General features: G+C 33.8%; 2 protein-coding genes and 1 long non-coding RNA gene across 3 annotated transcripts; all 3 read left to right on the plus strand.

Moving 5' to 3' along the window:
- Positions 1-1,296: 1,296 nt before the first annotated feature.
- Positions 1,297-3,766, plus strand: LOC128204715 (protein draper-like). The gene is made up of 4 exons (XM_052906118.1): positions 1,297-1,417; positions 2,358-2,428; positions 2,570-3,400; positions 3,663-3,766. The coding sequence occupies exons 1-4, from the start codon at positions 1,404-1,406 to the stop codon at positions 3,764-3,766; spliced, it is 1,020 nt and encodes a 339-aa protein (XP_052762078.1). The 5' UTR covers positions 1,297-1,403.
- A 273-nt stretch (positions 3,767-4,039) lies between these two features.
- Positions 4,040-5,722, plus strand: LOC128205817 (uncharacterized). The gene is made up of 3 exons (XR_008256336.1): positions 4,040-4,186; positions 5,370-5,472; positions 5,682-5,722. It is a non-coding gene; the product is annotated as an uncharacterized LOC128205817 (long non-coding RNA).
- Positions 5,723-6,032: 310 nt separating this feature from the next.
- LOC128204716 (receptor-type tyrosine-protein phosphatase alpha-like) lies at positions 6,033-16,097 on the plus strand. The gene is made up of 18 exons (XM_052906119.1): positions 6,033-6,057; positions 6,432-6,593; positions 6,797-6,954; positions 7,203-7,290; positions 7,496-7,563; positions 7,999-8,035; positions 8,291-8,394; positions 8,884-9,009; positions 10,478-10,626; positions 11,057-11,192; positions 11,740-11,868; positions 12,487-12,589; positions 12,837-12,913; positions 13,675-13,809; positions 14,140-14,268; positions 14,619-14,773; positions 15,156-15,291; positions 15,399-16,097. Exons 1-18 carry the CDS (start codon positions 6,033-6,035, stop codon positions 15,489-15,491), a joined length of 2,010 nt encoding a protein of 669 aa, XP_052762079.1. The 3' UTR covers positions 15,492-16,097.
- Positions 16,098-16,936: the final 839 nt, after the last annotated feature.

Below are 16,936 nucleotides of genomic sequence, written 5' to 3' on the forward strand. Positions count from 1 at the left end.
TTGAATGGTAAATCAGGAGCTTTGGTTTGCAATACAAATAAAATGTGGCCAGGCCTGAAAAACGCATTCATGGCTAAGCTCCTAACTTTATTTATTTATTTTTTGCGGTAGGCCACATAAAAAAATCTGTTCTTCGGATTTTCAAGAACAAAAATACGCGCGAGCGAGCTATAACAAACTAAATACTTTTTTTCATTTCAATGATATGACAAAGCGGCAAAAGGCCATTTTAATTAAACACAACACATTACTTTACTGTACTTTACCGCTTTTTTATGCATATTTTCATTATTAATACAGACCAGCATTAAATCAAATCACCATAACAGTCGTTTTATACGAACAGTGTGGCTAAAATTGCACCTTGAAAATATACTTTTATACATAGTTACACATTGAGAAGTTTGCATTAGGCAAATATGGATGTTTGTGCACCAGTAGTCAATGTGAAAATTCAAGAAAACGAGGACATGTAATCTGAACAATTGAACATTGTTACAAGACCGAGAAATCTACTTCTCATAACAATTCACTTGTAAATTTCACCTGTGAAACACTGGACAGCGTTTGCAGAATTTGAATCATGGACAAATCATCATGTTCTTTCACTTCACATTTCAAGTACGTTTTTTACTTCCATGATTAATGATGCAGTCAATAAAGTTTGCCCATCTAATTTAGTGTATTGTCGATGTCCTATGAAGCAGAAAATATTTTGAAACTTCCTATCACAATCACACTTTCTGCTTTCAGAGTACATATAATTTCTTTTTTATGTTTGCCTCATAGAATGAAATGGAATATAATCTCCTGTTAGTCAAGATAAGTCGTACCGCAAAATAATTTTTGAATAATCGAACGTAAATTTTAGTTTAATTTTTGCTTATTATTTTTATAAAACTATAAACGACAACAATTTATAAAGTTATGTTTATAGGGCAATTGAATAATAACTTAAGCGATATATAACGATATAGTTTCAAATCAATATAAGCAGGAAGTATTGCGCTTTAATTGGATGGACGAATAACTTTAACCTCAATCATTGTAACGACGACCAAACACGGTTCTTTGTACAGTGTAATGCTTATAATGCGATATTTAAGTCTTTCATTTCAACATTATTAAATATTGCAGGTACATAATATCATTTACTCATGAATCACTGTGGAATTCAAAGCGGCGAATATTCATATTGTTGTATCATGCTTCATAAGTCTATTCAGCCCATTGCAAGCGGTTAAATACAAGTGTCGAAATAGTGTAAGGTGGATAGGACTTACAACGTTTGTGACTTTTTCTTCCTGTTTGAGAAATATAAATATGACAGTCGTGACTGTGGATTGCCATGCTTAATACTAATGTGAGTGCACCCCCCTTTGGACGTGTGTTATTTCCGCGTAATGCAATATAAGACGTATGTAATTTATTTATTTGGGCATAATAGAAAATTAAAATATCTTAAATAGCATTGAATTAAGTAACATTTTATTTTGACTAAAGTGCCTATTCGATTAACGGTAGTCTACATTAATTATTGTAAAATTAAATTTTTGGGATTAATTTTTTGATTATCTTATCTAAGAACCGTACACTCCAGTAACATTGATATGACATTAAAATCATTATATTTCAGTACGTTAATTAATTAATGGGCAGTTAATTATTATTATTGTTTTGTATAATTATCTAAATGTTGATAGACATAACCCTACATCAAATAACTTACATGCTTATCGAGCTTAAATATCAAAGCCTTCAAAGGAGTAATATTATAATAATTATTAGTAATCACTTTTGTTTGTTTTTAAAATTAAATCAAACATAGTTTAAAAGAACAATGAAAATAACAGGAACCCAACGACAAAATACTAGAAACACATCATATTCAAACCACAAACATAACTAGAAACGCCAAAATCAGACCTCACACATATCATAATAACCGATAAATAATGGGATTACCGCCTCGGAACGGTCAGTGAAACACGAGTTCACTGGAACTCAGTCTACAGGAAGCTTTTACTAGATAACATGACCATGGCCTCCGAATATGTATCAATAATGTGAAAACTAAAAACATATAAGTTGGTACGTGATTTGAAATCATGCAGCGTTGATCTTGTGCTATTTTAGGTTTTTTGTATCATATTAAAACAATAGTTAGCTGTTAAATAAAATGATCTTTCTCAATTAACATCGCACACATACTAATACTGAATATTAAAACTCATGTTTATTTAGTGGCAATCATAATAATTATCAACCATACTTACTCCAAAAGAAGGATCAAGCAAGTGAATGAAGGTTACCAAATGTATGTCAATCAATATTTTTTTCTATTTTGTCCGAAACAGAGAACAAAGCCGAGACAGGATGATAATTCGGATAATTGCTCTACTGTTCGTCGCACGAACATGTATGGCAGGTAGGTGTTTTTTTTATTATTTAAACGCTATAAATACTGTGTCATATAGCTTAAAGTGTTTCCCACCTAACGTTATTTAAATATAGGAACATTTGATTGAAGTTATAACAAAAACAAATTGTTCAAACAAATGCCTTTCAGTGACGGTGAATATACATGGGGTGGTGACAAACTGTAGCCTGAACTGTGTGTGCTGTAAAGGAGGAAGGAACAAGTGTTATTCTGATTACCGTTGTTCGGAAGGGTGTGTTGATACCATATATGGTCACAGATGCCACAACGCTTGTAAGGGAAACTGTTATACATGCGAACAAAATCACGGAACACAATGTTACACCTGCAAGGCTGAATTTTATGATATAGCCAATTTGTGTAACGAGAGATGCTCAGTTGGGTGTGATGATGGAACATGTGATGATAACGGAAATTGTAGTCCATGTACAGCAACTTTTGCTGGAAATAAATGTGACACTTGCAAGCGGGGGTTTACTGGATCCTCTTGTACCGAATGCACTACTGGTTATTATGGAATCGACTGTAAACAATGTCCTAGCGGATGTAGAAATGAAAATTGTATGACTGATGGAACATGCTACCAATGCATTGATAAACTTTATGGGACTAACTGTAACAAGACTTGTTCTGAGGGTTGCAGAGGTGGGGCTTGCAATCAAGATGGTTCGTGTATCTGCAAAGAACATTTTACTGGTACAAAATGTGAAACTTGTAAAGAAGGGAAATACGGAAACGATTGTCAGCATACATGTAGTGTTGGTTGTGTAACATCGACATGTGACCGTAACACCGGGTCCTGTGCTTGTCGACCTAATTTTACCGGCGCTACATGCGAGCAATGCAATGAAGACACTTACGGACAATCATGTGATTTACATTGCTCGGATAAATGCAGATATCGGAAATGCGAGAAAGGTGATGGAGCATGCACATTTGGTTGCGTGGCTGGTTATTCGGGTAGAAATTGTACGATCTTGTGTGACTCTAGTTGCGCGACATGTGATCTGTCTAATAAATCAATTTGTATTTCTTGTTTTCAAGGATATACTGGATCTTCATGCAGTTGCCCCCCTAATTGTCAATGTAGTGAAAAGAGTGATAAATGCAGTCTTTGTAATGATATGTGGAAAAGTCCTGATTATCAATGCAAATGCCATGCGAAGTATTGCCATGTTATTGGTTGCAACGAATGTCTTAACAATACATTCTTTGTTGACAGCCTATTTTCTGCATGTTGTGAGTGTCCTGCAAATTGTAAAGGTGGTTCTTGCACGACAGGACCCCAATGTACAGATGGATGTAAAGATGGGTTTTATGGCATGAGCTGCTCCCTAAGATGTACATCGTTGGATGTTAAATGTGCTAAATGTAATCAGACGTTTGGAAAGTGTTTGATATGTAACGACGGCTTTTATCCACATGCAAATGGAAGTTGTATTAGTTGCAATAGCAACTGTAGGAATATGCAGTGTCACCAACAGTCCGGAATATGTGAGGCATGTTCTGATAACACCTACTATGGTTGGTATTGTAACCAATCATGCAGCTCCTCATGCTTTGAAAGCAAGTGTGATCAAAACACAGGTCATTGTTCTTTTGGATGCAAAGGCGGTTTCTTCGGGGAACAATGTCAAACAAAATGCCCTAAAGCTTGTAGGACAAGTGGTACAGAAACGAGATGTAATGGCGATGGACACTGTCAATTTGGCTGCGTCGATGGCTACGAAGGAGAGGAGTGCACAAGTAAGAATATGATTATTATACAATGAAACAAGCTTCCAAACTAATATAAATACACAATAACTGATTGTTGACATATATACCATTATGTTTATATTAGGGATGGAAACCGGATACCAAATCGGTATCCGGATATTCGTATCAAGTATTCGAATACTATCCGGATACTCGTATCAAATTGTTTTCATAATAAGTAAATTTCCTATTATATGTCACCAACCTGTTATTTGACATAATTGTCCACTTAATTTATAAATCGTCATATGGCAATTTCACTTTTTCATTCATTCTTTCTCAGTCTTAATAATTTATAATGTTATAATCAAAGCTAAACAACTCATTTTACGTCATAAAACTCATGATGAATACCACATAAATACCTCGCGAATTTGATAGTCACTTCGGCCGAGGTGGTTGCTTGGTTACTGCCACGTGCTTTCGAGTTTGTTGATTTATCAGCAGGTTTCATGTTAAATGACGCTTTGATTATTTGATAGTCGATTGTAATTTTGTTTCATTACATTGTTTGATTTAATGCAATACCTACAATTTCTGCGGTGTTTTGTAATGAAGGATATAATTGCGGAAAAGATAAGAAGACAAAAAGACAATCTGATTTTTCTTTATTTACATGCGTGTACTTTTTTATTTATCAATAAACTAAACATGGATTAATGATCAATCCGTTTAATATCAACTAGTGCCAATTAGTGTCAATTAAGCACATCTGAGATCATAAAACAACACTTGTCATTGTAAACAAGGTCATAGAACTTCACAGGGTGCTGCACAAGGACACAATATCACGCTTTGTGCAAACACCCAATTAGTCCTTAGCAGACGATTTGTGACACATACCCGCTTCGCGACAGACACTGTTGATCACCTGAAATATTTCATCTGAAAAGTTTTATAACAATTGCTTTGTCTCTGCTAGGCTATTTCATTGAAATTTTAATTCTTAACGAATATTCGAATACCCATTTTGGTATCCGAATACTTGCGTGATATCCGGATATCCGGATACTCGAATATTCGCTTCCATCCCTAGTTTATATTGAAATTAGATCAAGTAAATCATGCAATTATTAAAAAATAAGTATGAGCCTTACCAAGTTCATTTTAGGGCCGATTTGTAGTTCGTATGATGTAGTAAGATCATCAAACATACATATTTCTTGAAAAGATGAAACAGCCGGATCATTAGTAGGAGCTATTGCGGGCGGTGTGAGTGGTGGCGTTGTAGTCATTGTTGCCGTCGCTGTTGCATTTTTCTTCTTTCGACGAAGGTATATAATATTAGTTATACAATGTTTGTATTCCAGCTTTGTTTATTATGTGTATTATGTAAATGTGACGGGGAACAATCATTTGGCGATACCGTGCAATTTGAAAAATAAGGTATTTAATTCGATTAAAATAACATATGATCAGATTGTTTTGATATAAAAAGCTCTAACTGACTACATTTTTACGTTATGTGCTTTACTTTTATTAGAACAACTCGTCTACCTGCGTCGAGCCAAATCAAGGAAAATGGTAATACAACATTCCAGGCTAACATTACGGACGAAAAGAAAAAAGAAAGTAAGTCCATACTAAATTTGCCGGTTAGGTTAGGGTATCTTTAATACGAACATCTTTGTAATATCTCAAGAAATTACAATCAACTTTCCGTAACATTATCGAAAATATATTAAAAAGCTAAGGCATCATCTTGATTATACAATTCGAGTTTAAAGTGATTAGACACCAAAGATACAACTGCAAAAAGAAGAAATGAACATTGTTAAAAAAACTTACATCAACTTGATATCGTTGTGTACAACGCAGTGAATCTTACGTATTGATGTATCACATCGCTTATAACCCATGTAACTTTCGTGCAGTTTTTGCGTAAATTTCTAATTCGAAATTCACTGAAATTGTATTCCACGCAAATACCATTAAATTTAGAACTAGCGTCGGTATAGCTATCTTTACTAAGTACGTGACTTTTACAGACTAAATATTCACCATATTAACTGGGAAATTAATATGCGATAATTCTAAACTGAGCTGAGACAGCGACAAAATATTATTTTAATCATGTAAAGTGATCTATTACCGTCCTCATATTAGCTCAAATTGACTATGCTTGGCTTGTTTTCATGAAATACTGCATTTGCCGATGTTGGGACTATCTGTCTTGTCCTTTTAATGAAAAAATATATTTTTGTATCTATCTTGAAATACTTGTTTTCATCAGCACAATATCGGACATACTATAACGAAGGACAAATTAAGAGAGAATCCGCAAACCCAAACCCAAAGAGTCCCCGGCCACCAGCAAACAAACCCACTTCTGTAAAGCAGCAAGTATCTACACATGAGGAAACTGCATTTGAAAACGAGATTGACCTTGAGAAAGGTAAGCTTTACAACGGATTTTGTAAGATATTAGTTTCAGTCAGAGAGTTGGTCTAAATTGTACACTCTGTCGACAAATCTAAAGACAGTTACGTTAGTCGGTCATTTGTTTGACTTCGATTTAAAGTTAGCACTGTAATTGTTTAATTATGATGTGACATAGTCTTTATATTTACATTTTAATTAGTTCATTGTGTAATGTAGATGACGAGAGGAATGGGGCTCTTGAGAATTCTTCAAGAGGTGATCAGACGTACTACAATGAACTTGGATCATCGACTAATAAGTCAAAAGTACACATTAATCAACTCGTCAAGTATGTGGACGGAAAGACACATGATGCGTTTAGTGCTGAGTTTGAGGTAAATGTTATGATCGATCGTATAACATGGTTATTAGTAGAATGTATAAGAATGACATTGACGTACCTATAATTCTAAAGGTATATTCTTGAAAATACGAAATAAGTTTTAGAAAGTGCTATACAGGAACATTTTAAGAGTTATACTATAGTTTAATTTCCCGAAAACTTTAATTTAAGTCATTATAATTTTTATACTCCTTATTTGTTTTAATTACAAATGTGTGAGTTCATTTTACCCGTTAACAGAAATTTTCTCGCGGTCTTGTGAAGCCGTATGTGGAATCGCAGAAGAGAGAGAACATGAGTAAGAATCGGTACAACGGCATTTATCCATGTAAGTGATGATCATTGTTATTGCATATTGTATGTGTCAAGTTTGATTTTAGTACAAATTAGTAGCGATTCAGGACGTTATGACCTTTGATAATAAGGAAATGAAACTGAAAAGGTAGTTACATTTGTATCTTTAGAGTTCCCAAAAAAGGAAATGTTAGTCTTAATATATATATTTGACTTATGTGTTGTTTTCTACCCTTTAGACGATGATTCAAGGGTCAGAGTCACGGGCAGTGGTGGATCAGACTACATAAATGCCAGCTTTATCGACGTATGTAGCTATGCCGTACCATAAATACATTGTAATTGAATGAGCTCGTCTGATTGTTGAAGGAAAATAGCCTTGGCTATAACTCAACCACCGTTCACGATATTAAAATGCAACTTGGTACACATGATACAATTGACAACCAGCATAGAAAGGGCTTTATTAATTATGGACGTATGGCTCTTATTCGACCTGAAAAAACCCCATCTAAGATAAGCATTTGTAAATCTATCAAATATGTAAAACATTAACTATCTTCTCCGTGGTTTTATTGGCATGCTACCTAGCCTTTGTTATTAAAAAAATGGTATTTTTTAACATTTGTACTAGTAGTTTTTTTCTACAAGTTTGTCCTATTATAGTGTTATTATTTCTAACCGATGAGAAGAGAAGGGCAAAGTGATTTTAAATACTTCGCTATAATAATACCTTTTTCAGGGTTTTAAGAAGCCGAAACAGTATATCGCAACATTAGGTAAGAAGGAAAACTGTCATGTGATAGCCATATCTTAAAATGATGTGTCATTATACGCATAGTTTGTAAAAAAAGAGAGCAGAAAGTAGTAAATAAATGTCATTATTTAAATAAATAAAAGTAAGTAATGATAATAGTGTTAACATGATGCAAATGGGCATAAATATTATTTTCGACACGACGTATTGAAAACATTGAATTCATCAGAAAGAAACTAAGATACGATTTTGGCTTCATGCCATAATTCCATTGCAGGTCCAATGTCACAACAATTAGAAGATTTCAGTTTGTTTTGGAAAATGATTTGGCAACAAAAAGTTGAAAAGATTGTTATGGTTACCAATCTCATTGAACATGGAGTAAGTATTAAATTAACATTTATTTTGTATGGTTATGATAAGATTCAGTATATGTATAATACAAGGAAGGAAAGCTATGCCCGAGGTGCTGTTAAGGACTTATTGAAAATAATTTAATCGACCCAAATTAGGTCAAGTTTGTTTTTGTCTAATTAATCATATTATTATTATTCCATAACCACATTTCTACATGTACATTTATTACAAATTGAGTGATCAGTGTTAAAATTGGATCATGTCGTAGACCGCTTTTGAAAATAAGTATGTACGTCATCTTTTTACCAGAACATAATGTTAACTTTTTTATATATCAGTGAGAAACGGCATTTCGATAACATTAAGATAACTACTTCTCTAAGTCATTATAATGTTAATGAACATGAGTGTTAATTGCATGTCTTTTTGTAGACTTAATATGTACATCACTTATTGGAGTGAAAATACAACGTAATGTTATTGTTGTCAACGATTGTTGGAGTACTATTTTAGACCCCTAAATGCGAGCAATACTGGCCAAACCCGGGGGCAGGTAAGAGGTATGGTAACATAAAGGTGGAGAGCCGCTCTGAGGATGAATATGCCGAGTTTACCCGGCGAGCCTTATCAGTGACCATGGTAAGCTGACAACCGATGTCTACCAATGGACTTTATTGAATATGTTATAGGCTTCTTTAAACAAAGATAACCTCTTAGCTAGTGCTGCGTGGCGTTGTAATCAACCAATCATTACTGTTACAAATAGAGTTACCTGTTATGTTCATACTATTATATAATGGTATCTTTATGCAGAGTTTATTAACAATATAATATGATCATGCATCATTGTACCTTGTACAAAATTACGAATTGTGTTCATGTTTGGTTCAAAATCAAGACACATTTTCTCAGTTTTGTTACATGAATAACCAGATTACGAAAATGGCATAATTTCCATTCTTAAATGCATTTTACTTCAACTAGAAGCAATTCTCGAAGGGTTTAACTCATTCATAAAAGTACATTGTCAATATTGACTGCAATGTTTCAGCGAGCTCATTGAAACTAGCATACTTTAAACTAAAGCATCTTGAAGGCAAACCGACATTTTCTTTTCCCGGGTATTAATTGACAAACAACCCCCGCTCATTGTAACGAAATCCTTTTATGACTAGGCCATTGCATTATTCATAGCTATGTTAAATTGCACTGCTATTTTAGTTACAACTATTGAAATAGTTCGCATGAATTGTTCAAAATGTTGTGCCACGCACGTTTGTTTTTTTGTGACTTTTTTGCTCGAATTTAAAAACATGATATCGTTTTCTTTTGATATCAGACAATGATATCTATATTAACTTTCTGTACAATATGTTAGCAGTTCACACTGTAAACTTACAAGAGCGTAAACAATTATTAATACGACGATCAAAATAAGCGTGTCAATGAGTGGATGCAACATATTTCACTCATTGAACATTAATAATTTTATGACAATATCGTAATTGCCTACTTTAAAACCCAAACTACCAAACATACAACCAACAGTTTAGAGCACGCAATTGAAAATACAATAAGGGGGAAAGCCTCATTAACATAATCAACTACCGATAACCTGAATGACCCATCTAGTTCACACTGTATACTTCAAATGCAAGAAGAAACTCTATTGAATCAGATTTGTTCAGCAATGTGCATTCGTTACGGTTGGAGGACTCTCAATGGTCATTTATTCTCTCCTCGAAATAAAAATTTAGTCAAATCAATAGAGTATTAGGTAAACATATTTGTCACGGAGGCGCTGAGATTTATTTAATGCGAAAGTTCCGTAGACATGTTACAAAGGCTATCATACAACAAACGTCTGTAGGCAATTTGACAGTTCTTAGCCGAGCAAACACCATCGTGGTTTACATCAATATTTATTTGACAAACTACAGAAACAAGCACAGTATGCAAAAGTTTAAACATAAACACTTGCAACGGTCAAAGCTCTGAAAATATAAGCCGGGTTCCTGTCTCCAAATTCAGTAAAATCATAATAGTATGCATACAAATAATGGATACATTACAATTGTATCATACTCACACATCTAAATGCATACAGGGGACCGAAGAAAGGACGTTGCACCATCTGCACTTCACGTGTTGGCCTGACAAAGCCATACCCGACGATGTAACCGCAGTGATAGAGTTCCGACAGAGGGTTCTGAGTACGCCGAATACTCTAAATGGACCAACCGTTGTGCATTGCAGGTTTGAAGAAATTTCATGTAATATTATTAATATATTAGATTTACGTTAAAGAAAGAAATGCCATTCTGTTGTGTATACTTTTTTTCTTCTCGTGGCCAATGAATAGTGTTGAGTTTATTTGAATAAATTGTTACTCCGTATTAAAACGTTTTAAACATAAGATGACGTATATATGATTGAAGTGAGAAGAAATACAACAAACTTGGCTGTTAAACAGTTAGAACCTTTGACTGTTTAAAGATGGCGGAAAGTAAATAGTGTACTTCCTAGAACAAAGTATTTCAAAAGGGCTTCTATTTTTAATGAAACAGTGAAAATGTATACTTATCAGAATATGAGAAATACGTTTGTTATCATTGAGTGTAGAGTTTCATTCTGAATAACCATGTTTTTAATGACATTCCGTAAAATTTGTATGTTATCATTACAGCGCTGGTGTAGGAAGAACAGGCACATACATTGCTCTGGACATTCTCACAAAAGAAGGAGAGGCGGAACGAGCCATTGATATCGCGGGATGTGTCCACAAAATGCGCCTGAACAGGCCGAATATGGTTCAGACATTGGTGAGATTTTAGGATCAAGTTTAAGCATTTATTGGATTGGATAATGATATTGCAACATGACCACACGAGTACAAAGCATAAACTAGCTACTACTTTAAGTCATGGTTAGATTTTGATTACTGTTTGCTCATTTTATTTGCGAGTCAATGCACAGCACGATCATAAACTTTAACCATACGAATACCTCTTATTGTTGCTAAAAGTAGCATAATTATTTTATAGTTTTCCATATGTCTCCAAAATGTTCGCTTGCTTAATGCGGGTTCTCTTCCGAGTTTTCTTGATAATTGTGAGCATATTTTAATACTTAACACCGCATGCGTTGATGATATACACCTGAGAACATGTCGCCATAATATTCATTTGTAATAAAATCCAAATTTGTGTAATTGAGACTTTTAATTCTTTAAATGTTTTGTTTTTTTAAGCCAGTCTTTTCCTTTTCCAAATAAATATGAATTCCATCAGTAAGAATCCTATCGTCTATGCATCCGGTCATTGTATTCAAATGATATTGACTCTTAACACTTTCATTATCTCGTTACAGGAGCAGTACCAGTTTCTGCACACAGCTTTGGTTTACTCGTTGACCTTCGACTGTAAACAAATCAAGGGAGAGAACTTCAACCAGTTCATGAGCAACCATTCTACACAAGAACTGAATCGTCAGTTTAAGGTAGGTATCATTGAATATATTCATTATATTGATAAGTATTATAGTCGATCGCCTGCCATCCAAAAGGTTTCATGTCCGTGTGTACTTCTAGCATTTTCACTTCCCGATATAGAAATTCGAGTGGATGCCGTTCTTTGAACGGGAACAAGTACGATAAAAAGTCTTAGCTTAAAGTCATGTTTTAATAAGCGTAACAGCTGAAATATAAACAAATGAGGGTAGGGGAGTCTTCTGGTTGTCTCTTTTAAGAAACACGTAAATGTACAAGTATAGCGTTTTTTCATTAGCGTTGTGAAAAATGTTAATGCTAGGCATTATGCTCCGAAAGCATTAACATATCGAAATGAAATTTTATCATATCGTCACTCTAAGTTCAGGTAGATTATCGCATTAGATATTTACAATGTCAAAATATATTTTGTATTTGAAATATTAGACATGGCAACCGCATTTCCTTTTGTTTTGAGGTTCACAAACAGCTTGCAAACATAAGCATACCATTTTAAGTGTCGTGTTGTAGTCCTATCTTAAAAACATTATTTCAAGATATTATTCAATTTTGTAGACTACAATTAAAACATAGTGTGTTTGCCTGAATTGAATTTATTTCATTTTCAGCGACTGCAACACACAGTCGTAAAACGAACTAAAGACGAAACAATGGCAGTTGAGCGCAATAAACAGCACCTGAGTAAAAACAGAGCAAATGCAGATATTCCGGGTAAATATTGCAGACATGCTCAAAACGTCTATCATAATAACTGCTTTTGTGGTAAAATTATTTCGAATATTCTTTTGGCAATCGATGCTGAATAATACGTATATTAATGTTCCAGTTGCATTGTCTTTATGTACAATGACAGATGTAATGAAAGAATGAAGGTTTTATGTACTTAGTACAATCCATGTCAATTGTTAATGTCTTTGTGATTATGTGTTCGGTTTTTGATAGTGCTGCTTTTGCTTAGGTAACGAAAACAGACCAAGACTTTACCTGAACCTCAAACATGGGGCGTCAGACTACATCAATGCTGTATACATTCACGTAAGCATGGTCCTATTTTTTTAGTTTGCATTTCTAAAATCAAACAAGAAGTGCATATTCATAATAGTTACCACCTACTAATCAAATCACTTTAATAAGCATTTCCATCGTCTGCATGTGATGCAATGGAGTTGATAATGGGTTTTGTTGTAAAATTGTTTTGAATATTTTTTTTGCAATCGATGCTGAATAAATCTTAACGTTTCCAGCTGTATTGTCTTTATATACAGAGCCAAATGAAGTGAAAGAATAAAGGTGTCTTTGTGATTATGTGTTCGGATTTTGATAGTGTTGCTTTTGCTTAGGTAACGAAAACAGGCCAAGACTTTACCTGAACCTCAAACATGGGGCGTCAGACTACATCAATGCAGTATACATTCACGTAAGCATATCACTATTTCTTAGTTTGCGTTTCTAAAATCAAGTGCATATTCTTAATAGTTACATATAGCCACCTACTAATTACTTTAATTAACATTTCCATCGTCTGCATGTGGTGCAATGGTGTCGATATTTTACTCTTTATATAATGTGGACAAAAACAATATTAAAGACTGTTATTTGTCGCTGCTGGTTCAGATGGTACGAAATATGGATGTGTTCTTTGGTCTAATTGTCTTTATATTTATCAAGTAAATTTCATTTAATCAGGGTTCATATTTTAACAAGTCTTCCAACATCGTCTTCATCAGCTGACCTGTTCCAGATCAACAAACAATATCATTGGTCGTAATATATTTTAATTGGTTTGCGTTTTACAGAGCTTCAGAACCAAGAAACGTTACCTGGTAGCACAGACTCCACTTCCAGAGACTGTAATCGACTTTTTGACGCTTGTTGTCCAAGAGAGCTGTTCATGTACCGTCAGCTTCGAAGCTGATATGGACAAACAAAGAGTAACGTTCTCTTTATCATTTAGTTTCAGTAGATATATTATAACCGACAGACACAATGTCAGACGTAGGTACCAGTTGTCAGCCATTTATTAAACAGACCAATGTAGAATTACTATTATATAAATGAATTATAGCCAATAGTTATTTCATCAAATAAAATTCTAAACCTTGGATAAACAATTTCGTCCTGACCGGAAGGCCACCTATTATACAGTTGAATGGTTCTGATAAAAATTGTCTTATCAAAATGATGCTTCTAATATTTCAAAACAATACCTTGTAAAACGATTTGATTTTTGAACGCTATACTAAATCTTATTATTTTCACAGAATATCGGCATATATTACCCAGCGGCAAACCAAGAAGTTCTGAAAGCTGGAACATTTCAAGTCAGCTGCTTAAGAGAGGAATGGAAATCGTTCTACGCAGAGCAAACGTTGAAAATACGATACAAAGGGGTAGGGGAATAACTTACTGTTGTTTCATTGAGATTTAAATGTATGTATCAATTATAATCGTTTTGTCAATAAGCTGTTGAATTCGATTATTTTTCTTCCCATTTATGTATGAGTGTAGTAGACTTTACATAATTTTTTATTAATTGCAATGTCCTTGAAACGGAATTAAACTTCAGACGATTTTACGAAAACATATATATGTATTCATCCATTATCTATTTTAACAATTAATACATGAGACACATATTTCAATTTGAAATTTTGCAAACGTGTATGCACGTAGATACGATTGGAAACTGTTTCAAATCAATATATCGTAAAAGTCAACATGTTAATACTTACTTTTCCAGACGAGCACTGATCGAACCATTCCACATCTTCAATTTACCGACTGGGATAAAATGAACAATATTCCAAGGTCAACTATAAACTTTCTGTCATTTCTGAACGTGATAGAGAATGTCACAAAACAGTCAGGTGACGGGCCGATCTTGGTCCATTGCTTGTGAGTACTGATTGGTGAACTTAATGCTGAGTAAACCTGGTTGGATGTTTTTTTTATATATGACAGGAAAGGCTTAGCATTAGTCTCAGATTGAAGTATAGACATCTAACAATGTGTTGCCATCTGCCATCTAGGTCATTACAATCGATTGTCCATAAAAACGAATGGAATATTTTCTTTATTATTGCAAAACAACCAACTAATTGACTATATGTATTGCAACAAATATACATGTCCTTAACACAGAGATGGTGTTAGTTGTATGTTCATCTAGGCCATAACAATCGATTTCACATCTCGTGTCCATGACAAATGTAATAAACTCTTAAACATTGCATAGCCATAACTATGTATAGCTAAAATCTATGTGTCATTTACACAGAGATGGTGCGGGCAAAAGCGGTCTATTCTGTGTGGTCTCGTTGCTTCTTCATAAGATGGCCGTGGAACATGAAGTCAGTGTGCTTAACTCTGTTAGGAAGGTCAAAACTATGAGGAGGTTAGCGATCCCAAACCAGGTAGATGGTTTCACATTTATTTTTGTCATAGTCATTCTGTCATTGTGCTGTAGTTTAAATGACAAAGTCCGTGTTTCTGTGTCTACATTTTTGTTTTTGTGTTTTAGAACCAATTTGTCTTCTGTCACGGATGTGTTTCTGAGTATCTAAGTTCCTTTGATGTATACGCCAACTTGAACGAAGAAACGGGGAGACTGTGAAGTTCATCGAATATCAAAGTTAGAAAAGGAGTTTTTAGAGTATATAGATGACATTGTGCAAACTTATGTTTCATGTTTTTCTTTGCAATATGTTTTATAAATTATTATAGATATCACAAACCGTAAAACATATGTCTTATATCGACTTACTTACAAAACATATTCATGATTTTTTATAGTCAGCTTTGTACATACTTGCCCTTAAGTACGGTTCTATTTCATGGTACATACTCTAATGATTTATTAACTATTTGAACAACCTGTATTTAGCTGCACGTAATGTACTATTTATAGCCAGTCAACAACATTGGAAAACACCTATTGAACATTGTGTTATAACAATATTTAATTGGTCTATAAAGTCCATTGTGTTGTATTTTGGTTTTCTTGTCTTAAGGTTTCCGTTACTCAATTCTGTAAACTAAGGATGTCTTGTAATCTTGTATTTTAAGGTATATTTTGAAAAGGGTCTGTTTGCATTATAAAAAGAATACACGTATGTAAAAAGTAAGACATTGTATTATTCACACCTTTTTGTGAAATGTTAACTCATTTGCCAAACATTAATGTTAACTTATTTATTGCTGGTTCTATCGAACTTTAAAAACTGTTTTGTACTCACATTATCTTATTCTTAAATATATTATACTCATAACTACAGTTTTTCTGCTGTCATGGAACATTTTGCACGTTGTCGTATGTGCCAGCTCGAGCAATTATGCAACATATGTTTATATTGAAACACATAATTATAAAGTGATGTGATTTATAAATGAAATCGGTTTCAATCATTTTTGATTTTCATGGTTTGCACAACAGTTGTTCAAACCGTTTCAAGGTACTCGCTCATGTTTTGGCATCATTTTTTTCCAGGTTAGTATCTGAAAAAACATCTATTATAACTAGTTCACATTTTAATACCGAAAGAACCGAAACATACACTTAAAGAGTAAACAAATATCCGAAATCGAATTGTCCTGAAAAATGCCCATCCGATTACCAAAATGTACATTCATACTAAAATCATACTAAATATAGCCTCATACATGACAACATACCCAAAATAACATTTTATGTTTATAAAGACGCGGTTTTTACAACATTCTGGAGTTTTATATATTTAACGAAGAATGCATTACGTAGTGAGGTTAAATGTCTTTTCGTAACGTGCACTTTTGTATTTATCTCTCTTTGTCTTGCTTTTTTCTGTAAAGTGAACATGATGCTTTAACACTGAACTGGTTTATTATATTATCGGAGTCATATTTCGTGACGCCAATGTCGTTGAGCATGCTCAGCTTCTTCTGGTACTGCCATATGTGTATTTGAATTTGCTAGTTCATTTTTAATTCCATCGTCAAATTGCGTGTGTTATTAACCATTGAAAAGTATTGTTAGGTGTACATTATTTTTGAACCATTACTAATCTTTCAACATTTAGATTA

This window comes from Mya arenaria, chromosome 10 (genome assembly GCF_026914265.1).
Source record: "Mya arenaria isolate MELC-2E11 chromosome 10, ASM2691426v1".
In the NCBI taxonomy this organism is placed as follows: domain Eukaryota; kingdom Metazoa; phylum Mollusca; class Bivalvia; order Myida; family Myidae; genus Mya; species Mya arenaria.

What these genes read in the sequence shown, in the direction of transcription:
- LOC128204715 (XM_052906118.1), top strand. An exon ending in CGCACGAACATGTATGGCAG is followed by an intron (nt 2,429 to 2,569) that starts GTAGGTGTTTTT and finishes AATGCCTTTCAG; the next exon opens with TGACGGTGAATATACATGGG. An exon ending in TTGCGTGGCTGGTTATTCGG is followed by an intron (nt 3,401 to 3,662) that starts GTAGAAATTGTA and finishes CTTTGTTGACAG; the next exon opens with CCTATTTTCTGCATGTTGTG.
- LOC128204716 (XM_052906119.1), top strand. Translation starts at nt 6,033, where the DNA reads ATGTATCACATCGCTTATAACCCAT. An exon ending in TCACATCGCTTATAACCCAT is followed by an intron (nt 6,058 to 6,431) that starts GTAACTTTCGTG and finishes TGTTTTCATCAG; the next exon opens with CACAATATCGGACATACTAT. An exon ending in CGAATATGGTTCAGACATTG is followed by an intron (nt 11,193 to 11,739) that starts GTGAGATTTTAG and finishes ATCTCGTTACAG; the next exon opens with GAGCAGTACCAGTTTCTGCA.